The sequence below is a fragment of the Podarcis muralis genome, chromosome 15 (assembly GCF_964188315.1).
Source record: "Podarcis muralis chromosome 15, rPodMur119.hap1.1, whole genome shotgun sequence".
NCBI classification, from domain to species: Eukaryota; Metazoa; Chordata; class Lepidosauria; order Squamata; family Lacertidae; genus Podarcis; species Podarcis muralis.
In genome coordinates this window covers 1255368-1283281 of record NC_135669.1, presented here as the reverse complement: position 1 = coordinate 1283281, position 27914 = coordinate 1255368, and the positions used below count along the sequence as shown (strand labels likewise).

Genomic DNA, 27914 nt, shown 5'->3' with positions numbered 1-27914 from the left:
CCAGGGAATTTTGGTGGCCTAAGGTGAGGGAAGATGTAAGGGAGTATGTAAGAGGGTGTGACCAATGTCAGCGAGCCAAAGGGGAAAGAAGGGCGCCGGCAGGGTTATTAGAACCATTACCCACGCCAGAACGGCCCTGGGAAGCGGTATCGATAGATTTTATGACGGATCTGCCGAAGTCCAAGGGGAAAACAGCCATCATGGTAGTAGTAGACCTGTTAACTAAGATGTGCCACTTTGTAGCATGCTCACATGCAGTCACAGCGGAAGAAACCACGAAGTTGTTTGTAGAACACATCTTTAGGTTGCACGGCGCCCCCTTGAGGGTGATCTCAGACAGGGGCAAACAATTTACTTTCAGGTTCTGGAGGAAGCTCATGAGCTTGCTGCACGTGGAAGTCAATTTTTCGACTGCCCGGCACCCTGAAACCAACGGGCAGGCGGAAAGAGCAAATGGCATCCTCCAACAATATCTGAGGTGTTATGTCAATGACAGAGAGAACGACTGGGTCGAAAAGTTGGCGCTGGCAGAATTTGCCTACAATAATGCGGAGAATGTGTCCACAGGGATGAGCCCCTTTTTGGCTAATTACGGGTGTCACCCCAGGGCATTTCCAGGGGAAGGAGGGGAGAGATGGAGCGTCCCAGCGGCCGAACATTTTGTAGAAGAGATGGAAGCGATCCATCATCAGCTCCAGCTCAACTTAGAAAGGGCCAAGGCACAATATAAGAAGCAGGCAGACAAGAACAGAAGGGAAGGTGAAACCATAAGGGTGGGGGATCAGGTGTGGCTGTCAACCCAAGGGTTGCCGTTCAAAGGGGGTTGTAAGAAATTGAGACCCAAAAGATTGGGACCCTTTGAGGTCATTCAGCAGATCAACCCAGTGGCTTTCAAACTCCGGTTGCCCAACCATATGAAATTGCACCCAGTGTTCCACAGGTCGTTACTGTCACCGTACAGGGGAGGACGTGAAGGGGAGCACGCCAGGGAACCCGCCTTGGAAGAAAGGGAAAACAGCAACCATGTAGCGGAAATCCTCGATTCCAGGTGGAAGGGAAATCAGGTGGAGTATTTGGTGGCGTGGGAAGGGGAACCGGAGTCAGAAAACACCTGGGTGACTGCAGGGGAGGTCAATGACGAGGTTTTAATAGAAACGTTCCACCAAAGATTCCCGAGGAAACCTCAGCCTGTAGCAAGGTTTAGGAGGGAGTATTTCGGCACCACCGACAAGGAAGAGGAACTGGAAGGATTCACGGATTCGGAGTTGGAAGAGGGAATGGACTCCGATGACGAGGAGTACCGAGAGACCAGGGACAGCAACAAGTGGAGGGAAGTGTTCGAGACTTCGGAAGATGAGGGAGGTTCTTTCAGGGGTTTTACCTCCTCACCGCCCGTAGGGGAGGAGACGGGAGGGGGTGAAGGGGGCCCTGGAGGGGAGGTGGATGGGAACTGCCATCGGAAGGACAGGAGGTGCAAAGGCTCACTGAGGTTGAGAGAGACATAGCAGCTGAAGAGGGAACCAGTAGGGGGAGAGGAGGAACTCCAAGGGAAAGTGAGTCGGAGGGATGGCTCAGAGACGCTTCCAGCGAAAACAGTGGGGAGGTCTCAGGACCTCCTATAGGGACACCCACTCCTCGACGGAAACTGTCACGCCGAGAGTCCAGAAGACGTGTTTCCGTTAAGGAGCTTTTATGTTGGAAACGATTCCGAAAGCAACCACTTTCGGATTCTGCTAGCGACTGACGCAGCCATGCCGGAGGGGCTCCGTCACAGGCAGAGGTTTGAAAACCTGATCAAACTCTGAGGGACTTGCATTTTACGCACAAGCAGCTCATCATCCCATCACACCGAGGTACCACTGTACAACGTTAAAAATACAATACAGAAAGGGCTGGCTTGGGGGAAGAGAGAGAGAGAGAGAAAGGGATGGCTTCGGGTGGGAGAGAGCTGCTTTAGGTAGGGAGAGGAAGGGCTGGCTTGGGGGGTGGGGGAGAACTTTTGCCTCCCTTTCCTTCCCCACTGCTTAAACTCCCCCCTCTCGTGTCCAGTTAGCCACCTCCTTCCACACACGCATCCCGCAATCACTCCTTGTCCCTGCAATGATGATGGGTAGATCACTGCCAGTTTTTGATACTGGGTAGATCGCAGTTTATTTGAAGTTGGGCATGCCTGGTTTATTGCTTTCATTTTATAGATCAGTGGTCTCAGTAGATAGTAAAATTCATGTTGAATTGCTGTTTTAGGCGTCGTTTTTAAAAGTCTGGAACAGATTAATTCATTTTGCGATACTTTCTATTGCAAAGCATGCCTTGGTTTTGGAACGCTTTGGTTTTGGAGCAGACTTCCGGAACAGATTAAGTTTGAGAACCAAGGTACCACTGTACTGAAGGCTGCAGGAAGGAGACGTGCAGGAGGGTCTGAGGGGCTTGCACACCCCTCTTCTTATGCAATTGTAATTGTGTGTGGCAAGTGAGGAAGCAGGGGGTGGGTTATTCCACCACTTCCCTGGATTATTCAGTCACTCCTGAAGCAACACAATTTGCTGCCCTTAGGGGATGCTGACCTGCTGTGTCTCTGCATGAGTCCTGGAGCCATGGAATGCTTCATTCAGAGCCAGTGGATGGCTCTGTAGTTGGATAGTTCATTATATTCATATATCTCTTTAATCTGAGCAGGCTGAAAGCAAAGAGTAAGGCTACTGTAACTTCCATCATAGAGCTTCAGTATGATGACAACATAGTGTGCGCACACTCATAAGATTACCTCCAAACCATCCTAAATGTCTTCGCAGAAGCTTACGGAAAGCTTGGCCTATCCGCTCAACATCCAAAAAACCAAAGTGCTGCACCAACAAGCACAAAATAGCCCCTCTGCAGTGCCACAAATGCAACTTAATGGTGTAACTTTAGAAAATGTCAATCACTTTTCCTACCTGGGCAGTTATCTTTCCATGAGGGCCGAAATCCAGCATTGCCTGAGCTCTGCGAGTGCAGCTTTCTCCCGATTGAAGGGCAGAGTGTTTGAGGACTAGGACATTCACAGGGAAATGAAAATGCTTGTTTACCTTCCCACCGGAGCAGTACCTATTTATCTACTTGCACTTTGACGTGCTTTCAAACCACTAGGTTGGCAGGAGCTGGGACCGAGCAACAGGAGCTTACCCCATCACAGGGATTCGAACTGCCAACCTTCCGATCGGCAAGCCCTAGGCTCAGTGGTTTCCCAACAATTGGGAAATACTGGCCTGCGAGCTCTCCAATTGGATAACAGACTTTAGCAAAGGTATCATGGGATTTGAAGATGCTTGAACTCAGGAGGAAAGGGAGAAATGTGCTAAAAGGAAGGCACGCTTGGCAAACCCTCACCATAATCAACTCCTGCCTGGAATCCTATGTGATAGCCAAAGAAGGATAGTTCTTAGCTGCTCCAAGCTCAGAAAGCAAGTATTTAAAGCTATAAGTCATTATGTAGGAAGCACTGGCCTAGATAGCTGGAATAGAATCATAGAATCATAGAATCATAGAGTTGGAAGAGACCACAAGGGCCATCGAATAGGGAATAGGGAGCAAGAGATAAAGGAGCAAAGATTTGGACAGGGTGGCAACAAAAGTCGGTACCTAAAGAGCAGCCCTATGGGATTAGATCCGAGTGCCTATAGTCCGGCATCCCATTTTGCAAAGTGGCCCCAAAGATGCCTCTGGGAAGCCCACCAGCAGCACAGGAGCACAATAGCAGACTCCTGTTCACAATCCCTAGCAGCTGATATTCAGTGGCATGCTTCTCCTGAGCCCAAAGGTCACATAGAGCTCTCATGGTCTCATCCAGGGCTTCCCAAACAGGAGTGTATGGACCACCCGTTGTCTGCGAGCTACATGCAGGTCATCTATGGCTTATCTGTGGGAGCAGCAGCTGCTTTTGCTGCTCTTAGAACCTGGTGGTCCATCTGGAACAGGGTGGCCCAATGTGTGGCCCTCCAGGCCTTTTCAGGTAGCCCTTGACAACTTTTGACACCCTCCCCAGTCCTTGTGCTGCCTTCCCAAGGCCCAGTAAGTGAGGGGCTTTGGCAAGGAAGCTTGAGGGCTCTGGCAGAGTCCTCCTTCGCAAATATGAGTTTGTGCTTTCCCAGCTTTGGGAAGGAGGTAGGAGGGCTGTTGGACCCTGCCAGAGCCTTGTGCCTCCTTCTCAAATCCCTACCCAGCTCTGTGAAGGCAGCATGAGGACTGGGGAGGGTGTCAAATAGTGTTTGCCTGCTGATGAAAGAGAAGCAGGGGAAGGGCAGTCCACCTTCTCATGGATGGAAGGGAGTTCTGTGATCTGGGAGCAGCCACCGAGAAGGCCCTCTCTGATGTCCTCATAAAACGTGCCTGTGACCAGGAGAAAGGCCTCCCCACAAGATCTCAAAGCCGAATCCAGCTCATCTAAGGAGATCAAGTCCTTCTGATACCAAAGTCTTTCTGGACCAAAGTCATTTAGGGCTTTGTAGGCCAGAACCAGAACTTGGAATTGTATCTGGGAAGGGACCAGCAGCTAGCGGAGCTGTTGTAACAAGGGGTTGCCATTCTCCTTGCAACAGGCTCCAGTCAGCAATCTGGCCACAACATCTTGGACTCCCCAAAGGTTCTGAAAACTTGCTGAAGGCAGCCCCACACAGCTCGCCTGACAGTGATCCAAATGGGGTGCAACCAAGGCATGTATCGCCATTTCTTCCTTCTGTCTGTCCTGAATCTGCTGCTGTCAGTTGGCCTGGGTGTTGTGAGTTCCAGTGTTATGAGAAAAAGAGAGATTCATTTCACTCTTACCCTCTGTTTTTGCCATGCATCTGGTTCACACATCACTTTGTTCCTCTGCCCTTGATGATTGACGGCTAAATGTGGCAGGCTGATTTCAATAGTCTTACACCCTGTGGAACTCAGAAGGGACTTGCTTCTGAGTGTTTGTGTGTGTGTGTGTGTGTGTAGATATATAGATAGATATAGAATTGCACTCTGAACAACATTTCATTTGGGGTGACTGGCTGATACAAAAGTTATACGTGTAGTGAATGTTGGTGGCTCATTGATGCATGAAGATCATTGGCGGACGTCATGTTGGACTCATGAATTAACTGCTGAGTCCCATCATTATCCCATATTCCTAGACTTGTGTACCTTTATGTATCTGCATATAGGAGGACACTGCTGTTTTTTTGTTTCAAAATCTCCAGGGCTACGGAGGAGGGCTGGGATTAGAAAAACAGTCTCTGGATTTTACTAAGTAACCTGTCAGTTCTGCTGGTTTGACATAGCAAGTTTCTCTTGTCTTTCTGAATATCCTCCAAATGCTTCAACATTTCAGGAATGGCTTCTTTGCGTGGCGCTCCTGTAATTTTCTGTGGAGAGAAACTCTTTGGGTTTAGGGCAGATGGGGCTGTGGCTCCACAGGGGAATTCAAGCTATGCAGTCAGCTCCCTGCCCAGCTCTGGGCGTGTCCTGAGCAGGGCGGGGTGCTTTGCTAGAAACCCCCTCAGCCAAGAGCCCTGCTGGCCCAGACCACAGAAAACCCATCTGGGCCAGTATCCTGTTCTCACAGTGGCCACGTGGATGCCTTCCTCAAGGGAAAATCCCATAACAGGCTTTCAGGGGAGACAATAGGTAGTGCAGAGCTGGCCCAAGGCTTTTTGTTGCCTGAGGCAAAGGACAAGGTGGCTCCTTGGAGATCCTTTCAAGAACAGCCTTTCTTTCCTCAACCTGGCACCCAGCTATTTTGGACTATAACTCCCATTAACCTCTTGCTGGCTGGGACTGATCTGAGTTTGTAGTCCAAAACATTTCGAGAGCACCGGGATGGGGAAGGCTGCCTGAAGGTGCTGCAAGACTCTTGAATTGTGTATGCAGTTCCTGATGAGTGAATAAGGATCACTTCAGGACAGACCATTCATTCTGCTAAACAGCCTCAAAAAAAGTTACTTCTGAAGCCAATTCAGGAAAAGGCTTTTGCAAAGTAAATTAAGGCAGCATCCAGCAAGCAAATGAAGCAAAGGATAATTGGCTGCCGGTGTGTGTGTGCATGCGCACACACCTCTGTGCCTGTGCCAGTGTGGTGTAGTGGTTAGAGCGGTGGACTCGTAATCTGGGGAACCAGGTTCACGTCTCCACTCCTCCACATGCAGCTGCTGGGTGACCTTGGGCCAGTCATACTTCTCTGAAGTCTCTCAGCCCCACTCACCTCACAGAGTGCTTGTTGTGGGGGAGGAAGGGAAAGGAGAATGTTAGCCGCTTTGAGACTCCTGAAGGGGAGTGAAAGGCGGGATATCAAATCCAAACTCTTCTTCTTCTTCTGCCTTGTCAGACAGGCAGTGACTCTTGGTGTGGATAAATATGAGTGGCCTTTTATGCATTGTCAAAATAAGAGAACCAGAGAGGGCACAGATTTGTCTAAAATGTGCTTTTGCTAATTTGTATGTATGGGGTCAAATGTGGAAATAATTATGACAATGTAAATAGAAACAGGGAGGAAGGCTGTCACCAGGCGGACCTGGGTGCCTGCTCACTCTGTGTCTAGGTGCAAACTACTAATGCACAGCTTTGAGACCCTGCACATCTCCCTTCTTTGCGTTCTCTCTCTTTAAACCTGACTGGAATTGGACAATCCTTCTAAGAGAGGACTGTTCTCTGTTGCCCAGGACAAGTGCCCCCCCCCCCAATGGTACCAGCCACAACTGTGAAACATTGGCAGATTGGACGGTACGTCACACACATGTATTTTCCCTTCAATATTCTTCCTGGCTCTTCTCACAGTTCCTTTCTTGTTTCCTTGTTAATAAATGTTTGTGTGTGTATTTGAGGTGGAGCATTACAATATAGAATTTCTGTTTCAGGTTATTTCTTTACAAGTTATGCCACTAGCCTTTAACTTTCTATGGTTCTTTAAAGCCAGTATCTTTCCTGTGTGAAGCAAGGTGTCTGCAGCTGTTCAGCCCAGTGGTTTTCTCAGAATAGTTCTTCATTGGTATATTTATCTGTGCACATGTCCAGATGCCACAGATTCTGAATAAACACCCTGGGCCTCTCCCTTAATATAAATAATAAAGACAATGTTAGACTCAGATGGGTTGACCTTAGCAACTGCACACAAACAGGCAAAGTTTACCAGCAGCTTGGTGCACCCTGTGGTAATCTTCTGAAAAATCATCTTCTCCCTCCTGCTGCCCCCCCCCAAAAAAAAACGTTTTGAAAAATCCTGGGAAAACTGAGCTTTTGAGCAGGCCCGGGCAGTTCTTAAATCTGACATTGTAAATTGCAAAACTCACTTTTCTAGCTGTAACAACCAGGAATCTCCCATGACATCTTAAAGGTGAGAAGATTTATTGTGGTGCCTACGTAGAAGTATCTTTTTCTTTCCTAGATGTTATCTAACACAGTGCTTTCTTCATTAGACAAGTGCTTTACAACTACTACTACTACTACTACTACTACTACTACTACTATCATCATTATTTATTGGGTCAGGGAAACTCTCTTGTACAATGTGATTCCCTGCGGAACAGTACAGAATATACCTGTAGGTACACTGAGATGATCTTTAGAGACCCTTCCAGCAGCTGGCTGTGGGAGAGAGTTTCTTACCCCCACATCAGGGATGATGGGTTGGGGCCACGTTCACGTCTTTCCAATGCCAGGCACAACCCCCAAGTTCCCGTACCCCTATGTAACTCAGGCCACAACCTCCCCACACATTTAAAGCATTATGCTGCCACTTTAGCAGTCATGGCTTCCCCAGACAATCTTGGGAACTAGTTTGGGGATCTAGTTCTAGATTTTAAGCTGCTTGGGGTGAGCACCCTTCCTCTCATTCCTTTGAAAAGAGCCATATATATGGATAAGGCCGTATAAATAGGTAATAGTTCTCAAGCCGTGTTGAATTCTATGGATTGTGCTGCTTCAATTTTGTGCCTCTGAGTGCCCTGTTGTTATAATTGTTTGATATTCACAGTCATCTCCAACTGATTTCTCCTCAGCGTTGACTCTTTTAAATTAATGGACCTAAGTTCGCCATGTCTATTAATTTCAGTGGGTCTACTCTGATGTAGAACTAGCTTTCGGTACAACCCTTGATTATGAGGTTGTTGTTTTGAAATCATTTTTGTAAGATGCTTTGGAGGTAGCAGTGCTTGTGGGTGTGCAAACATTTTTTCAAGAAACACATGAAGCCACCTGGCTGCTCCCTTTTGCTGTGCCATAAAATAAGTTAGCTTCATTAACTATAAATTTCAAAATCTGGGATCCCTTCAAAATTGGTGCCAAAGTTTTGCAGTTGTTTTTCAACGAAAACCCTGCGCTTTGCAGCGCCCCACAAACAGAGCGACAGAACGTCAAACCTGGGGGTCACACAAAATCCCAACATCATCTGAATCACCGCAAACTGGCACCACACTGGTTTGGAGTGAATTGGACAACATTGGGCTTTTGGGTGACCCTGTGGCCCCCGGGTTTGAGGGTCTGTTGCTTCATTTATAATAATAATAATAATAATAATAATAATAATAATAATAATAATAATAATAATATCTTTATTGTCATTGCCCCCTCTCGGGGACAACGAAATTACTTGGCTGCTCCATCCACCCAGGTAGGGCACTCCACACAAAATCAAAACAACTATAAAAACACTAATTAAAACAATACAGTATAATACAGCAAGGAAGATTAGATGACTTTCAAAGTCCAGGCTTCCCATTCAGGGCCGAGATCGCTCTGGAGAAGAAGCTGTTCTTAAGACGGCTCGTTCTTGTCTTCATCGTCCTGTATCTCCGTCCCGATGGCAGGAGCTCGAAGAGACAGTGACCAGGATGCGATGGATCTTTTACTATGTCCAGTGCCTTCCTATGGCACCTTGTGGCATAAATCTGCTCTAAGGTGGAGAGTGGGCAGCCAACAATGCTCTCTGCTGCCTTAACAACTCTGCACAACCCCCTCCTGTCCTGGGTAGTACAGCTTCCGTACCACACACATAAGCCATAAGTGAGCACGCTCTCAATGGCACAGTGATAGAAGGCAAGCAGCAGTTTCTGCGGAAGATGGTTTTTCCTTAGAATTCTCAAAAAGTACAGTCTCTGCTGCGCCTTCTTCACAAGCCCCCTTGTGTTGACACTCCAGGACAGATCCTCTTGTAATTCAATACCCAAAAATCTGAACGTTGTTACCCTCTCCACACAGACCCCATCAATCAAAAGTGGCTGGACATTGCTCTTCTGTCTCCTGAAGTCCACCACAAGCTCCTTTGTCTTCCTTGTATTTATGAGCAAGTTGTTAGCTCTGCACCACTCTGTCAGCCGCTCCACCTCATCTCTATAGTCCGTTTCACCCTCCCTTTCAGAGATGAGCCCAATCACGGTTGTGTCATCTGCAAATTTGACAACCCTATTACTAGGGTGAGCAGCGACACAATCGTACGTGTAGAGAATATAAAGGAGCGGACTGAGTACGCATCCCTGTGGTGTTCCTGTGTTAGTCTTAAGCATACTAGAGGTATAAGGGCCCAACCGAACCCTCTGGGGGCGGTCTGACAAAAAGTCCAATATCCACCCACAAAGTGATAACGGAAGCCCCATTTGTCATGTCATAATCCCTTTATCATGTCCCTGGTTAGTCTCTCCCCCTGCCTCCGCCCAATACTTTAACCTACAAGTGGGCAACTTGTGAATTTTGCCCTAAGTGTATGTGGGGGGCAAGGACAGAGAAAGAGGGTGGGAGAAATGGGGGAGTGGGTGGCCCCAGCTACCCAATATACAGTCATTTACAGTTTTAAAACATTTTATATAGTGCTGATATCCATGTACACAGCACTTCTGTAGAGGAATAACAAGATAATAGTCCCCTGCCCCAAGGAGCAAACACTTTCATTTCTGAAAGGAAAGAGGGTAAAAAGAAGGAAGAAGAATGCTGTCCACCACCAGGGTTTGCTGGGGAGAAATCTTTATTTATGAGCCATATTCTTTATTCTCTTGCCCCCTCACTCTCTTTCCCTAGAATCACTTGAAGATGACATGCCATTTGTGGCTGACATTTTGGAGGAGAATGTGCACCTAAAAGGCTCAGCTGCAGCAGAGGATGAATGGAAAGCAAAGCCTGCAGTCCCACATGCCAATGAGGTGTTCACGCCAGAAAGCAATATTGGGATTGGTGTAGGTCCATCCATGACCCCATCTGCACCAAGGCCAGAGCCGTCCACAGAGCAGCAAATTGTGGAAGAAAGCGCTGCCCCAGAGAGGTTGGATCCAGACCTAGCTTCAGCAAGTGCTGTGCCCACAGCAACTCAGGAAGAACAACAGGGGACGTCTTGGGGATGTGGAGTAGCACCCATTGAAGGGATTTCGGAAGCCAAAGCAGTTGGTGAGACACTTGTGATCAGCAAGAGTAAACTCCCCAGGGCAAGACCAGCTGCCCTCCTGAAGAAGATGGGAGGAGAGAACCCTGAGACTGAAACGGCCGCAGAGAGCTGCCCCATCCCCAAAGCCTCCTACCGCTTTGACCCAGAGGAGTACAACGAGAACACCAACCCCTTTGTGATTGGGGGCTCCAAGCTCCAGAACTCCCCCCCGGCATCCCAGCCAGGCTTCGCTCTTCCACACAGTGACCCCAAGGTGTTGGGACTGGGAGTTGCTGGTGAGTCGCAGAGCCGGGCTGTGAAGCTTGAATTTGATTTTGCCGATGGTGTGGAAAGTGCAGAGTCGAAGAAAGCCTTGCCAAGGAAAGCCGGAAGGAAGCCAGCCAGCAAACTGTCTCCTAAGAAGCAAAGAGCTGGTGCCAACCGACCCACTGTGGGCACTGAGGGAGCAGAGAAAGCCCTTGCTGCAGATCCACCCGCGGTGCCCCTCCCCAAGGTCTCCCACCAGGTGGATGCCGTCCATTGGGATGGTCCTAGTTGTAACCCCCTTGCAGGGAGTGCAGGCTTGCAGAGCTCGCCAGTCCTTCTGAGAGATTCCTACAACCTTGACGCGCCTGATCTTTTCAAGCCCACCCAGACCTTGGCTGGCCCAGGAGCCGACTCCTGCCCCTCTGCGGAGAACAGTCTCAATGAGATATTGGAGCAGCAGACCCTGGATGCCTGCGAGGGCAAAGAGCTGCAGAGCGGTTTCACCTCTCCAAAGAAGCCCAAGTCCCGGCTGATAATGTGAGTGAGGACAGGCGGGGGGGGGGGGGATCTGACTTTGCTGCAGGGTAGCACAGAAGCCCCATAGTTTACAAGGCTCTGGACAGGGCCGAGCATGTTCTGGACCCACCAATGCACCTTATCTAGCACCTCAAGGAAATTTCTTCACCCTGCAAGAATCCCCTGATTCTGGTGGAGGCAGCAAAAAATAAAAGTGCAATGACCCAGTGCTGGGCTGGGGAAGTTTCTTCCCCTCTGGCCAACCCAGCACCCCAAGGGTGCTGCATATCACCCACCCACCCAGGCATCTGGCCCCTCAAGATGTTTTTTGTTACTGTGGGTTGTGGCCAGGTAACTTCTACTCAGAGTAGAGCCATTGCAGTTAAAGGACCTAGTTTATATTGTCTATTCATTTCAGTGACTGAGTATGACTAAGATTGGATGTAACCCTACAGATGGGGTTGGTGGAGTCTGTCAATATCGGGGGGGGGGGTTACAGGGGTATTTACTACTTATTTATTGAGAGTATTTGCACCCGCTCTTCAGCCAAAAAGGCTCCTGGAGTGGCTTATATACAATTGAAATAAGACAGTCCCCACCTGCAGACTCACAACCTATTAAATGAAAAAGACACACAAGGGGAAATGGATAGGGAGGGAAGAGGAAAAAACCAGCCTCCAGCCCCCATTCTTGACTGTTGCTCTGATAAGGAATGGCTGGCCTAGTTCAGGGGCAGGAGGCACCTGGTGCAATGAGCCTCCCACTGAGGCAGCCTGGCAGAATGTAGAAATCCCAGTTTCTACTGGGATTCTGCATTTTTCCCTCTGGGGTGCAGGGAGCAGTCTGGTGACTGTTTTTCTCTCACTCTTAACTCTTCCAGGTATGGAGTTTTGCTGTGAAAAAGTCCCAGAAGCTCATGGGCTGCCCGGTTCCCTGGCCTGAATAAATATTTGCAGCTGGAGAGAGGGCAGTGTCTTGTTTTTCAGCTGCTCTAGGAGCATAAGGATGGAGGATGCAAGGGTGTCCCGTGGTCCCAGGGCAGTAGTCGCCAAGCTCTGTATTTTCAGGGATTCTAGCAAGACGTGGGGGTGCAGAGGGACCACGAGAGAAACAGCTCATCGTTCCCAAACGATGGGCCATTAAATAACCTGTGGCCTGTTCTATGTGGGGTGAAGGGGGACTATTGTTATGGCTGTTTCTTTTTTATGCTGTGTATTATGTTTTTATTATTATGCTGCATAAATTATCTTCTTAATGTTGTAAACTGCCCTAAGATCTTTGGATAAAGGGCAGTATAAACATTGAATTAACAGCAACCACAACAGCTTCAGCAGGGGTGGGAATCTCCGGCCTGGGGGATGAATGCAGTCCTCCAAGCCCTTGGGACGCCGCCACCCCCCCTGCCACCTCCCCCCCACCGGCTTCAGGTCCTCCTTGATTGCTTTTGCCTGGCTGGAATGTGTCCTTGAACTCTGATAAGGTCTTTTGCTTTGAGGGAGGGAGGATTAAAAGCCTTGTGTAGAAACTAGCCTATTGGACAGAGGTAAAATTTGCATCCATTTCTCTGCCTGCCACTGAGAAAGGCTCTCCAGCCCTGAAAAATGGAGTGCATGTGTGGGAACTGCCTGATCGAATGCTCCGTCCTAAGAGAGATTGTGTGTGTATTGCAATTTAAATATTAAAGCTCCTTGCACACAGAAACCTAGTATGCCAAGGGGAATGGTTTTGGCCTTTTCTTCACCTTGACATGCTAGTTTTCTATATATGGGGTACCTCACCCACTTCCTCTGTGGAGAATACAGCCCCCCCCCCACGTGCTGTGGTACAATCCAGCAATAGGTTTTCCACATTTATTTCCAGGGTTCTGGGCCCCTGCAGCAAACATAGGTTTTTAGATTCCAGCACTGAAAATTAGGAAAGTTCTTGTTTAAGAGAAGCAAAAGATTCCTGCCTCTTCAGGGTGCTGTGGAGCAGGGTCATCTCTCCACCCCTGCCAGCTGAATAATCACTGGATGTCAGGATGAAGGTTAGGTGATGTGGGGCTTTGAAGTCTGGATGTGCCAGGATTTCAAAGCACAGGGTAGATTCTGAAAGCCCTTTTGCCAGCAATCCCCTGCTGCACTTTAAACCTCCAGAAACACTGGGCTTGTTGCTTTCAGACAAGCCCAGACTGCTTTTGCCTGCAGGGGAACTGGGGTGTGCAGCCAATAGAGCAGGATTTAACCCCAGCTCATCAGCATGGGAACTGTCATGCAGCCAAAGCAGAATAGAGCCCCTCCCACAGGACAGAGGTTCCCTAATCCTGCGATGGCCCCCTCAGCCTCTGCCTAAATGACCACCTTCCCTGGGAGGTGAGGGGAAAGCACTCCCCCCTCAGACCCCGAACCAGCCCTAGCTGGAATATGAAACGATCAGAAAGCTGGTGACTTTGGAGGTGGGAAAATCTGATACTGCCTGCTTATTGCTTATTTGATACTAACAAATGCTTATTGTGCAGGAGACAAATCCTTTTCTCCTTGGGCCCTCCCAGCCCTTTGTTATTTACAGCTTCCATACAGTCTCGGGAGCCAGGGTTCCAAGGGCACTGGTGCCGGCTGGAATAGCCACAGGCCCCTAGGAGCAAGCAGACCCAAGGCCTTGGGGAGGCTGTGGTAGTGCTTGTGTCTTGCTGCATCTTCTTCTCCTGTAACGCACCAGGGTTCAGCAGGGATTCGCAAAGGGGTGAGCTCCAAAGCATAGAATCATAGAATCATAGAGCTGGAATAGACCACAAGGGCCATCGAGTCCAACCCCCTGCCAAGCAGGAAACACCATCAGAGCACTCCTGACATATGGTTGTCAAGCCTCTGCTTAAAGACCTCCAAAGACGGAGACTCCACCACACTCCTTGGCAGCAAATTCCACTGTCGAACAGCTCTTACTGTCAGGAAGTTCTTCCTAATGTTTAGGTGGAATCTTCTTTCTTGTAGTTTGGATCCATTGCTCCGTGTCCGCTTCTCTGGAGCAGCAGAAAACAACCTTTCTCCCTCCTCTATGTGACATCCTTTTATATATTTGAACATGGCTATCATATCACCCCTTAACCTCTTCTTCTCCAGGCTAAACATGCCCAGCTCCCTTAGCTGTTCCTCATAAGGCATCGTTTCCAGGCCTTTGACCATTTTGGTTGCCCTCCTCTGGACACGTTCCAGTTTGTCAGTGTCCTTCTTGAACTGTGGTGCCCAGAACTGGACACAGTACTCCAGGTGAGGTCTGACCAGAGCAGAATACAGTGGCACTATTACTTCCCTTGATCTAGATGCTATACTCCTATTGATGCAGCCTAGAATTGCATTGGCTTTTTTAGCTGCCGCGTAACACTGTTGGCTCATGTCAAGTTTGTGGTCAACCAAGACTCCTAGATCCTTTTCACATGTACTGCTCTCAAGCCAGGTGTCGCCCATCTTGTATTTGTTTTTTGTTTTTTTAAAGCTATTTATTAAAAATTTTGAACAATTAAACAGATTTCACAAACATAAAGAGTACAAAAGAAAGTACATAGAAATACATAAAAAAGAAAAGAAAAACATAAAAATCCTGTTTCCAGCTTGTTACCTTCATAACCCTCTTTCCTGACTTCCTCACATCTCCCTTTTCTGTGTTCTCTCTTACAAAATCATATTCAGCAATATCTTACCCTCTTTTAAATCTTATTATATATTATACATTTCAACTATTATGTCACCAGTTTTTCCCTTCATATCCTTTCGTTTAGTTCTGACATAATGTTATTCTGACTTTTTTCACCCTTATATCTTGTACAATACTTTTACATATTCCTTTCAGCTTTATCACTAATGCCATATTATCTTTATCTCCTGCATCATTTTAACATCCAGTCACTTTGCAATATCTTTGTAAATAGTCTTTAAATTTCTTCCAGTCCTCTTCCACTGTCTCTTCTCCCAGGTCTCGGATTCTGCCAGTCATTTCTGCCAACACCCATCTTGTATTTGTGCCTCTCATTTTTTTTGCCCAAGTGCAATACTTTACATTTCTCCCTGTTAAAGTTCATCTTGTTTGTTTTGGCCCAGTTCTCTAATCTGTCAAGGTCGTTTTGAAGTGTGATCCTGTCCTCTGGGGTGTTAGCCACCCCTCCCAGTTTGGTGTCATCTGCAAATTTGATCAGGATGCCTTTGAGTCCATCATCCAAGTCGTTGATAAAGATGTTGAATAAGACTGGGCCCAAGACAGAACCCTGTGGCACCCCACTAGTCACTCTTCTCCAGGATGAAGAGGAACCATTGATGAGCACCCTTTGGGTTCAATCAGTCAGCCAGTTACAAATCCACTGGGTGGTAGCATAGTCAAGACCGCATTTTACCAGCTTCTTTACAAGAATATCATGGGCACCTTGTCGAATGCCTTGCTGAAATCAAGGTAGGCTACATCCACTGCGTTCCCTTCATCTACCAGGCTTGTAATTCTGTCAAAAAACGAGATCAGGTTAGTCTGACATGACTTATTTTTCAGAAATCCATGCTGACTATTGGTGATCACAGCATTCCTTTCTAGGTGCTCACAGACTGTTTGCTTAATGATCTGCTCCAGAATCTTCCGTGGTATTGATGTCAGACTGACTGGGTGATAATTATTTGGGTCCTCTCTTTTCCCCTTTTTGAAAATAGGGACAACATTTGCCCTCCTCCAGTCTGCTGGGACTTCGCCTGTTCCCCAGGAATTCTCAAAGATAACTGCCAGTGGTTCTGAGATCACATCTGCCAGTTCTTTTAATACTCTTGGATGCAGTTCATCCGGCCCTGGAGACTTGAATACATCTAAACTAGCCAAGTATTCTTGTACTATCTCCTTAGTTATTCTGTGCTGTCTTTCCTCTGCTGAATCATTTGCTCCAAATTCTTCAGGTCGGGCATTGTTTTCTTTATTGGAGAAGACTGAGGCAAAGAAGGCATTGAGGAGTTCAGCCCTTTCTGTGTCCCCTGTTTGCATTTCACCATCTTCTCCTCTGAGTGACCCCACTGTTTCTTTGTTCTTCCTTTTGCTACGGACATACCCATAAAAGCCTTTTTTGTTGCTTTTAACCTCTCTAGCAAGCCTGAGTTCATTCTGTGCTTTAGATAGCCACCCTGGCTTCTTTAGGCACCTTCCATGTTTCCGTCTCATTGGTATTGCCTGAAGTTGTGCTTTTACTATCTCCCTCTTAACAAACTCCCAGCCATCATGAACTCCCTTTCCTTTTAGTATTACTGTCCATGGGATCTCACCCAGCACTTCCCTAAGTTTTATGAAGTCGGCTTTCTTAAAGTCAAGAAATTGAGTCCTAGTATGCTTGGCTGCTCCTTTCCGCTGTATAGTAAACTTCAGAAGAGCATGATCACTCGCGCCTAATGATCCTTCCACTTCTACCCCACTAACCAGGTCATCAACATTGGTTAGGACCAGATCTAAAATGGCTGTTCCTCTTGTTGCTTCTCCCACTTTCTGGACAATGAAGTTGTCTGCAAGGCCAGTGTGGAATCTGTTTGACCTTATGCTCTTGGCTGAGTTTGACATCCAACAAATATCCGGGTAATTGAAGTCCCCCATTACTACTATCTCCCTTCCTTTTGCATGCTTGGCCATCTGTTCCAGGAAGGCATCATCTATGTCCTCCGTTTGGCTTGGGGATCTATAGTAAACTCCCACAATGAGGTCTCTGTTATTCTTCTCTCCCTTAATTTTGACCCAAATGCTCTCACTTTGGCTTTGAGGTTCTAAATCTTGGATCTCTTCACAGGTATACACATCCCTGACATATAACGCCACTCCTCCTCCTTTCTTGTCTGGTCTGTTTCTCTGAAATAGATTGTATCCCTCCATTATTACATTCCAATCATGGGACTTATCCCACCAGGTTTCAGTGATGCCTATTATGTCATATTTAGTTTGCTGTACCAAGAGCTCAAGCTCTTCTTGTTTATTTCCCATGCTTTGCGCATTAGTGTACGGACATTGAAGTCCATTAATCATTCCCCCGTGTCTCTTATTTAAGGATTTTTTCCTCCCACCACTAGGTCTGCGTGCTGTTTGCTCCATTTGGTCTATGACATTTGGATGATCATCTTCATCAATTGATAGACTCCTACCTTCAGGAGCACTGTCTCCCTCCCCCACATTAGTCAGTTTAAAGCCCTCCTGATGAGGTTTCTGAGATTTTTGGCAAAAACATTCCTCCCAACCGCTGTGAGGTGCAGCCCATCGCTTGCCAGAAGTCCATCTTCAAGAAACTGCAGTCCGTGATCTAAGAATCCAAACCGTTCCTGTTTACACCATTTGCGAAGCCAGCTGTTCACTTCCACTATTTTCCCCTCTCTCCCTGGGCCACGTTGTTCAACTGGGAGGACAGATGAGATGACAATTTGTGCATTTAATTGCTTCAGTTTCCTGCCCAGAGCCTCGTAGTCTCTTTTGATCTTCTGGAGGCTATTGCTTGCAGTGTCATTGGTTCCCACATGAACCAAGTGGAAGGGGTATTTGTCAGTAGGTTTTATGATTCCTTGCAGTCGTTCAGTTACATCTTGGATCTTAGCAGTTTCAGCCCTGACGAGATTTCTGTGTGTGAAGTGCTTCTGCATCCAAGAGAGCGCATGTATACCTGATGGGAATCCTTGGTGGGTTGAGGCTCCCCTGCAAGCACACACCAGCTGTGTACGCCCACAATGCCAAACAGACTATTCTGGCTTCAAAAACCAGTTAGTGCACAAGTGGTCTGTGCTACAAAAAGGGTTTCCTTTGCAGCCACTTCACTGCTTCTTTCAGGTGAGTAGCAAAACAAGCCAGGATGCAGCTCACAGCTATAGCTTCCTGCTGCATGTAAACCTGGAAATTTTGGTTAATGGATTCAACACAAGCCAGGTTTGAAGCCATGGTTTCTTGTCTTCATTTGAAACCGTGGTTTCCAGGTTTTCATGCAACAGGAAACTATGGCTGTGAGTTGGGTCCTGGCTTGTTTTGCTACACAGGTGAAAGGAGGAGCCAAACAGCCTCAGAGAGGCTCTGCATCTGCAGAAAAACCCATGCGCAAGTATTTTTGGCTTTGCATTGTGTGCAAACACGCCCCTCCCCCTATATACATGAAGCAAAAGATGCTTGGGCATATGCGAGCATCACAACTTGGTCACATATGGCTCCTAGAAGGGCTCCACATGGAACTAAAACATAAGAGTTTTACTGTGTTGGAAGGTGGTCTGTATTGTTCCAGCCCTAGTAGCGTGGTTGGCAATGCACAGTATTGTGTAGAAATTCAGTGCATTTCAGGAACGGGGATGTACTGTAGGAAGAGGATAGATGTCATAGATGTTAAGCCCCTGTTCATAGCCTATGCAAATTAACAAATACAGTGGTACCTCTAGTTACGTACTTAATTTGTTCTGGAGGTCCGTTCTTAACCTGAAACTGTTCTTAACCTGAAGCACCACTTTAGCTAATGGGGCCTCCTGCCGCCGCCGGGCCGCCGGAGCACGATTTCTGTTTTCATCCTGAAGCAAAGTTCTTAACCCGAGGTATTATTTCCGGGTTATCAGAGTCTGTAACCTGAAATGTATGTAACCTGAAGCGTATGTAACCCAAGGTACAACTGTATTGGTATGACAAGTTTGCAAGAGCTGAGCTGTTAGATCAAACTAGAGCCTTGTCCTAAAGGTCAACTCTAGCTACAGTTGGCTTTGAGTAGTGCTAGGTCTACACTATGCTAAAAATGCAAGAAACCTGTGCCTGGTAATCCTGGTCCTTCCCCCTCAAAGCTGAATTTTACAACTTTGAGAATGTTTGCATAGTTTCCCCTCCATTGCACAGTTCTGCAGTTTTTGTTTTGTCTCGTTTTACTGCTCTTTTGTGTAATTTCTTTTTGTTCTTCTAGTTATACTGAGGAGCAGGTGCCACGTGGAGCTAATACTCTTCCGGCTTTTGAAATTGCAGTGGGGCTTGCCAGTGCAGAAAATTCATGGCTACAGCTTTCCTGATAGGCAAGGGATTGGGCTGGATGACCTTTGAAGGGTCTTTTGCCTCCGTGATTCTATGTCCACACGTATTGAGGCATATCTTCATAGCTATGAGGGCTAGAAACCTGAGATGTTGTTTCCTGATTCTCAGGAGGCTAAATTATATTCCCTCATGTAGCATTCTCCAGCCTTACATCAACAGGGGGCTCACATAGCCCTGGCTCTAAGTTATGCACTCATTTGTAGGGCTTCTGCACACCAGCAGCAAACATTTGAAGTTTTACATCTCTTCTTTGCATAGTCTTTCCACTCATAGTATGACTTCTGTATTTATCCAGGGAGAAAATATATATACTGAACACACACACACACACACACACACACACACACACACACCCCTGGGTCTTTTACATGTTCTTTTCCCCCCCCTCTCCCTCCATCTCTCTACCTTTCTTTCCTGTCTGTTCATTTTTGGTGCATCAGGACTACAGAACAAGTGAAATTTCTCTGTTTTCTGTTGTAAGTACTCATTTCCTTTCTTTTTCTTGTGTTCCTCTTTGGGTTTTGGTGTTTTTGTTGATCTTTTCTCTCCCTCCCCCTCTCTCTCTTCACTGCATGCAGCTTCCTCGCCTATTTTTCTCTGTCTCTTGTCTCCAGCCTCCTCTTAGAAGACCATAATTTCACCTGGCAGCTTAGCTTTGCAGCAGAATGAGGCCTGGGAGATGGCTGGGCTGGCTGTTGTGGCATGCTTGCTTTCTATGGGTTTCCAAGGCATAACAAATTCTGTGCATTTGCTGTGTGCTCCCCCCCCCCGCTCCCCCCCCAAAAAAAACACATTATGGCTCTTCTTTCATTCCAAAGCCAAGAATTCGTTTTTGGTTAGCCCACCTTTTTCAGAAACAAATGTCTGGGTCTTCAGTAAAAAAGCCACATAGTTTCAGAGATCATGGCCCTTCACAGTCTCTAGTGGGGAGCTTCAGCTAGCTCTTATCTTCCACATTGCAGAAATGGAAAACCTACAGAACTAGGCACGGTAAAAGTTTCCCCAGAACAGAGTGGGAAGGATGTGGTCCTCCAGTCCCAGGTGTCATGGCCAACAGCATAGGGAGTGACACCAGTTATCCACCCTGCCATCTGAAGAGAGGCTGTAATAGGCGCCTTTTCTTGCTTTAGGAAAAAGGAGAGCCTGGGGCAGCACTTGGGGAACCTTCTTCATCCCAAGGGCCGCCTTCTCTTCTGGGCAACGTTCTGGGGGCCACCTGCTAGCAGTAGGCAGGGATCAAGGCAGAAGTGGGCGGAGGAAGGACTGCCATGTTGATCTTTGTTTATAGGGCCAGTTTCCACACACAGCTGGGAAGCAAGAGGCATCGCTGCCGCTCCGGGACACCTTTGCCAGAGAGGGGTGTGGTCTACAGGGAGGGGCGTGGCCACAGAGGCCACACTGGGCTCCTGGGCCTGAGTTTCCCCACTCCTGGTATAAGGCCAAGGCATAGATCCTCTATTAAAAGCTGCACAATCCTGATGGAGATTTTTCCCATCACATTGGATGGATGGGCAGTTTCAGGGCAAACCAAAGTCAAGTCTTCTTGCTGTGGCAAGATGACTGTGAGGGCTAGCAGCTTAGAAAGGGGGATTAGATGCCTATGGGGTGGGTCTTGCTGCATGGCGCCTCCGTGGTCAGAGGCAGCTTCTGGGCAGCTGTGGCGAGAGGGGGCTCTTGCTGTCCAGCTTCATTGGTGGGTTCCTAGCACTGTGTTCAGTTCTTTATGGACCTGAGCTGCTTTGGGAGGCCAGTTCTGTATGAAAAGTAGAATAAAATCTGGCCAGACAGGCTTCCTGGCTTATCATGGTGTTTCTGTGAATGAGCTGCCTGCTGGTGCACTCTACCTACTCTCGCCTCCCCTGGCAAGAGGCGCTGTGCCCATTACATCTGAACGGGGTATCATGATTTGCACAGGGCTTCGCAGGCAGAAGCAGCTCTCCTGCTCCTGGGGAAAGCTTTTTGTTCCACTGTATTTTCCTCTTGTGCCCTTTCCTGCAGTGGCATCACTTGGCTTCCTCTTCCAAGTCCACAGCAAGAAAGAAAATCTGTAGATGCCGCCACATCCATGGTATTGTTCCTCTGCTTCTCTTGGAAAGTGAACTTGGACTAGATGATCCTTGCGGTCCCTTCCAGCTGTACAATTCTGTGGTGCTATGATTTCAGTTTCAAACATTGTTGAGCCAAAGTCATTACAAGAGGCAAAGTTAACTTCTGAGATGCTTTAGCAAGAGACCAGTAGCAGCGTAGGAAGGTGCCTCGTATCAAATCAGATCATGGATCAATCTAGCTCAGTATTATATTTTCTGACTGTCAGCAGATCTGCAGGCAGGACTCTTTCCCACCCTACCTGGAGGTGCTGGGGGTTGAACCCAGGGCCTTCTTGCATTTAACAAGTACTGTGCCGCTGAATCGTCACCCTTTCCCCAGCTGGAAAAACTGACTCTGCTGCTTAATATCCAGGATTGGCTGAGTTGGCAGCAGACCTGTGCCTGCCCTCGTGCAAAACGGCTTTTAAGTGTCGGCTGTTTCAGAGTCTATGGTCTTTTGAGCACAGTAGCCCTTGTGTTGGTCTCTCCCTTCTTCTCTCCCCACCTCCTGCTTTAAGAAAGAACATGGCCTTCCCTGATCAGGGCTGAGATCTGCTATGCCAACAACGTGGGTGCCAACTCTGGTCCTGCCATCTGGTCCTGCCTACTTGCCTCCCTCCCTGACTCCTCAGCTCCCTACCCCACACCCAATAACAGAAAGTCCAACGCTGACCCTGTCCTCCCTTTCTCTCTGCAGGAGTGGCTGCAAGGTGAAGAAATACGAAGCACCGTCCCTGGTTCTCGATGTCTGCTCCCAGGTATGGGGTAGCCAAGAATTGCCACTTGCTCCCCACATTCACAGGAGAGAAGGCCCACACGATGGCTATAGTCTCCCTCCACTGTCAGAGGCTGTGCACCTCTGGGGGTGTCGGGGGAGAGCCGTGGCACTCAGGTCCTGCTTGCAGGCTTCCCTCAGGCATCTACTGGGGGGAACGTGAGAGCAGGAGGCCGCATTCAATGGGCCACTGGCTGGATCCAGCAAGGCTTTTCTTAAGTAGTAATCCATGTGGAAGAGCTTTGGATTTGGAGAAGGGTTCCTTGCACTAGCAGCCGGGGACAGGTGCACCTTCCAGAGTTTGCATCCTTGGGACTCTGCCTGGGCCCACGTCCCTCAGAATTACTCTCTGCTGTTCCTGCCTCTATCTGCCCTCTTCCTACTGTCCAAAAGGAGACAAGGGAAGAAGAAGGAATGGCAGCTTTTGCTTGCCTTGCTCTTTCCTGCAGGGCAGTGGAGCAGATGGGGCACAGGGGAAGAGGGCAAATGGGAAAGAGGGGGATCCACTCAGGGAATGGTCCACACTGAGGGCATCTTAAGAACCTAAAGCAGACCCTGGAATATAGGCTGAGTCAGACCATTGGTATTGTCTGCAGTGGCTCTCCACCAAGCTACATTGGGAGCTGCCTTGTGCCAGAATAGGCTACCTATCAGCGCCAGCACTGGCAGGAGCTCTCCAGTCTTCCAGAGAGGGTTCCCCCCGCCCCCAGCCTGCACAGGAAGAACCAGAGCCTTGTTTGAGATACAGCATGAGCCGTACCACTGAGCCACCACCCTTCCTACAGAGGCATCCGACTGCCTGCCTGTTAGGAAGACAAGAGCTGCAGGCTAAATTAACTCTTTTTCCAGAAGCTTTTAAAATAAAGAATAATAATAAAAATCTTTATTTAAACAAGAATATACACCTCAGTTGCACACAAGAACTGGGGGGTGGGGGGAACGAATGAAAACTAAAATTAAACATGCTCATACAAAGCACAAATCTGAGTTGTTTCCTTCTCATCCCCCCCCCCCAATATTATTATCATTATTACTGGCATTGAGAAGTAGCAGCATTTTTAAAAAATAAATTGATTTATTTAAAAATAGGATATTGTCTTTAAGTTCTTGTGATATTCTCACTTTAAAAGGTTACTAAGAATTCCAAATGGAAGCATATTTGAACATTTCAATCATCATTAATATATGAAATACATTTTGCCATGTACCGTAAGCAAGAATGAATCCTTTTTGGAGGGGTGTCCTCTGGTGTACCTTAATTTTCAAGTTTGCTTTTCAGTGTATTAGCTATGGACCAGATTTGACTCTACCAGATATCCTTATTCAACCCCCCTAAATATTTTCATTTTCTTGCAAGAACCATTTTGGTGGCTGACAATAAATATAGAATCAATTCAATGTTTTAAGAAGCTGGAAAGTGAAAAGGAGTGGAATGGAAGGCACAGACAGCTGTCCCTGGGCACTTCCGGATTCCCCCCCCCCCCATTAATGCTATCCAAGTCCTGGGCAATGGGCTGATCCCTGTTTAACTGTCTCCTTGCTTGTGCAGGACAAAGAGGAAGCCGTGCTTGCCTCCAAAATCCCAGACCTTTCCAACCGAGATGGGCATGCCACTGACGAAGAGAAACTGGCTTGCACATCCTCCAGTCAAAAGGCAGCAGACTTGGAGGCGAAAGGTGAGCCAGAGGAAGACCTGGAGTACTTTGAGTGTTCCAATGTTCCTGCGTCTGCCATAAGTCATACGTTTTCATCCCCAGGAGAAGGTACGGAAGTCTCTCCCTCTCTGTTTCCCGCCCCTTGTCTTAACCTTTAACCTCCCCATCCTATGCCCTCCAGGTGTTGGGGACTACAGCTCCCAACAGTGCTGGCTATTCTGATGGGAATTGCAATTGCCAACACCTGGAAGGCTCCAAGGGGAGAAGCGGCACTGTGTTTTTTGAGAGGACTGTCGGCTGATAAATGGATTTTTGGTCAAATAGTCACCTGCCATTTTGAAAGCGACTGTGCAGCCCTATCTTATGTGTGTTCACTTGGATGTAAGCCCTGCTCCATTTGATGGAACACTCGGTCCCTAGCAAGTGTATTTAGGATTGTAGCCTTAACTCCAGTTAAGTTTCACTTAATGTGCTTATCACCAAAGCCCATGTAAAGGTGTCTTCTTGAGATTGGGAAGCAGACATCTAATTTCATGGCCATGCATTCACTCACCCAGTGGCGTAGTGTGGGGGGTGCAGGGGGGGCCGGCCGCACCGGCCGCAACATCTGGGGTTAGGGCAAATCCATGGGTTAGGGGGCGCAAATCCACAGGTTAGGGGGCGCAAATCCACGGGTTAGGGGGCGCAAATTACTTGCCTTGCCCCAGGTGCTGACAACCCACGCTACGCCACTGCACTCACCACCACCACCCATTGCTAATTTTGCACTCTTGGTGTAAATCTCCTACCCCCAGTGAACTTTGCTTTATCATGAAAGTGCCTGTTCACACCAGGAGAACCTTTTCTTCTAAGGCCAATTGCAGTGAAGGGGGGTGTCGAAATTACAGCTGGGGAGAGAAGACTTTCTCCTCTCTGGGTGCTACGCTCTCAGTGAACAGGAGGGGCTCCCACATGTATTGGTATTTAACTTTAGGACAGAGGAAGAGGCCTTCTTCCAGTGACCGTTGGTTCATTTAGCCCAGTATTGTGTGCCCTGACTAGCAGTGGCTTTCCAGGGTCCCAGGCGAGGGTCCCTCCCAGCCCTGCCTGGGGATGCTGGGAATCCAACCCGAGACCTTTGGCATGCAGTGCAGATGCTGTGCCCCTGAGCCCTTCCCCTTTTAAACACCCAGACATGGTTGCTGACCTTGCAACTGGAGTAACACCAAGTTTGTCCCTAAGCCAGTGTACTGTTTAATTATTAGGTGGCTGGACATCTTTTATGTTTTCCACATTAATTTTCTGGTAGGGCTATGTAGCAAAACCAAAATGGCCTACTAGAAAAAAGAAAACTGAAGAGGGGAACCTTTAACTCTGATTAAAATTTATCCAGTCCGATTAATTAATTAATTAATTAAAGCTTTTTGTGATCTACTGATTTAAAACTATTGAAACTTCCTCACCTTGTAGACTCTCTTTCTTTAACTACAGAACCATCCTCATTCCATGCTTTGCCAGATTTTATATCTCAAAAGCATTAGAAAAAGCTCTAAATGTCTCTTTTTGATGGGTGGCAAGAGAAGGAACAAAGCCTGGACCCTTGCTTATCTCTGCATTTGACAACGGTGCAAACAGTTACAGGAACATGTTCAGCATTTCTGAAGCAGAAGGACTGAAGTCTGTGCTTATCAGCTATGAGCATAGAATTCAATCCAGCGAGGAATGCACTGGCAAAGCAGACCCCTGCCTGCAGGCCAGTTGACATATAACCTCATGGTGGTCTCAGATGACTGGCAGGTAGATGGCCCTGCCCAGCTGCCAAAGTCGACACGTGCAGCAAAGAAAGAGAAAGATCTGACCCACCAGGATCTCCACCCCTGAACTAAGTGCTGGATCATTCCATGTCAAGTGATCAAATGCCTTTTACCTTACCATTTCATACTGCTTTCAGTTTCAGTTTCCTAAAAGTAGTCTAAGAGAAGGTCCCAGGTCTCAGTTTTTAATTTTTTATCTCATCCTGTTTTTAGTTATGAGGGAATTTCAAAAAATGGTCAATTTTGGCCTTGCCATGCTACATAAAAACCTTTAAAGCTCAGCCCAGAATTGTGGTATTTCAAAACTAAAAATACTAATCTCTTCAGATCTTCATGGGCTTTAATGTGATATGTCACATGATGGGCTTGCTTTGAATTCTAAATTTAAGTTTCAAAATTTAAAAAATAATTAAAAATTAATATGATTAAAAATTTCCTAAGTAATGTATTGATTACACCATATTTCTAAGAGTTACTTGCAGAAATTCATCTTGGGATCTCAATGTGATCACATTAAAAAAGAAATATTTTGTACATACATGTCTGCCTTATTGGGTTCTATTTAGGATAAATGGGTCTTCTTGGAGTAAAATATAGCAGAATAAACAAGATTTCAAACTATAATATCAGTTCCTTCAGGCATTTCTTTAAAATGTTATTCCATTAAAAGGAATCTGTAGAGCCAGTCAGGCTTTTCTTTTAAAAGTGTGTTCCAAGGCGGAGGGATATTTTGTTGTTGTTGCAGGATAGAATTAACGCTTTGAAAAAACTCTTGTCAGCTTGTGGGTTGGCTTGCTTGAAACAAACTATGAGTGATAACCCAGGACAAAATTTGGCTGCAGTTTGTTTGGCGTGAGACAAACTATAAGCCTCGGTTCACATGGCCCACAAAGCAAAAATACGACCCACTAGCTATAGCCAAGGTTGGTTCTTGGGTTCATAGTATGTCCTGAGTGAGACAAACCACAAGCTTCGGTTTGCATAAAACGCAGAGCAAAACCATGGCATAGCTCTGGTTGCATAGCAAATCAGCTGCAATTTTCACCCCATGCATCAGCTGTTGGGAAACTGCCAGGGAGATATTGTCCATCATGGCCCCAAGCCGGCTGCCGGACGTCCATCGATCTCCCGTAGCCAGGCAGATCCAGCAGTTAGCGACACGAAGCCTCAGAAATAGATTGCCACATTCCAGGCTTGTGCACACTGTTTATCAGCAGAAACCACAGCCAGAAAGCTTGCACCGCAGAAGAGCATAATTTACAGACTTTATTTAGCGTTGAACAGAACAAAGGAAAAACATGACCGTTCTGAGTCAGTGACTCCGACCGACTGACATCGAAAGGAAACAGCAAACATAAACATCCTGTAACAGGAAATACACAGACTCTGTGACTCACAAGCCTGCTCTCTCTTAAGGTGGAACGGAAATATCCTAACATCCTCCCCCTTTCCGTGTAACCTGTAGTACCTGTGGTTCAACCCAATTGTAACCTCTGTACGTAAACCTTAAGTTGTTCTCTGTTAACAACCTTAGACAACAGATCAGCAGGAATTTCATTTCCTGCCATGTAGGACACCCGAATCAGTCCTTTCTGAATACACTCTCTTGCACGATGTAGCTTAATCTGCAAGTATTTGGTTCTCTGCTTGCAACTCTCTGAGTTCAGCAAAGCCAAACATGATCTATTGTCTTGATACACTTGTATAGGACATTTCACAGAAACCCCGATGTCCTTAAACAGTTGCATCAACCATTCACAATCCATGAGTGAAAATGACAGAGCATTGAGTTCTGCTTCACAGGAACTTAGGCTCACTGTTGTTTGCTTCTTGCACAACCAGTCAAACAGGCAGTGGTTGTACATGTAGCATACTCCAGAAGTGCTTGTACCATCTGTGGTGTCACTTCCAAAACTTGCATCTGCAAAGATTTCAAGACCTCCAGTCTTCTGACTGGTGAACCTCAGCCTGTAGTGCATAGTCCCTTTCAAATAGCGGGCTATGCGCTTCAGAGCTTTCCAATCCTGAACCGTAGGATTGTTGGCATGTCTGCTAAGCAGATTACAGCTTACAGCTATGTCATGTCTCGAACATCTGGCAATGAAATTCAGCTTGCCTAGAACGCATCTGTATAGCGTTGTGTCAGAAAACGCTTCAGCAGTACTGTCTACCTGGTAACCTGTCACCATCGGTGTGTCTGCTGGGTTTGCATCAACCAAATTCAACCTGGTTAATACATCAGCAATTTTCTGTGTTTGGTGTACCAGAAAATTACCTGCTTGGTCCTTCTCCACCTGCAGAGAAAGATAGTTGGATACCTCACCAAGATCTTTCATGTCAAAGTGCTCCTTCAGCTGAGCTAGGGTGCTTTGATAGAAAGCCTGATTCTTCCAAAACATCAGAAGATCATCAACAAAACATAAACAATACAGTTTGTTTTGCCCCTCCTCC

The 27914-nt window shown here is 47.2% G+C and overlaps 1 protein-coding gene across 8 annotated transcripts in view; it reads left to right on the top strand.

The window, feature by feature from the left end:
- The window catches only part of TACC1 (transforming acidic coiled-coil containing protein 1), a 97492-nt gene that overhangs the window by 43486 nt on the left and 26092 nt on the right, over positions 1-27914 (top strand). For 4 of the 8 annotated variants that reach the window (XM_077919546.1, XM_077919548.1, XM_077919542.1 and 1 more), the window contains 4 exons: positions 10009-11152; positions 16550-16699; positions 21938-21998; positions 23565-23778. In XM_077919546.1, the coding sequence (XP_077775672.1) occupies positions 10026-11152; positions 16550-16699; positions 21938-21998; positions 23565-23778 (1552 nt within the window). In that variant the 5' untranslated portion in view covers positions 10009-10025. Of the gene's footprint in view, positions 1-10008; positions 11153-16549; positions 16700-21189; positions 21222-21937; positions 21999-23564; positions 23779-27914 lie in introns of those variants that run through there. The other 4 variants (XM_077919543.1, XM_077919545.1, XM_077919544.1 and 1 more) reach the window with 4 other exon arrangements.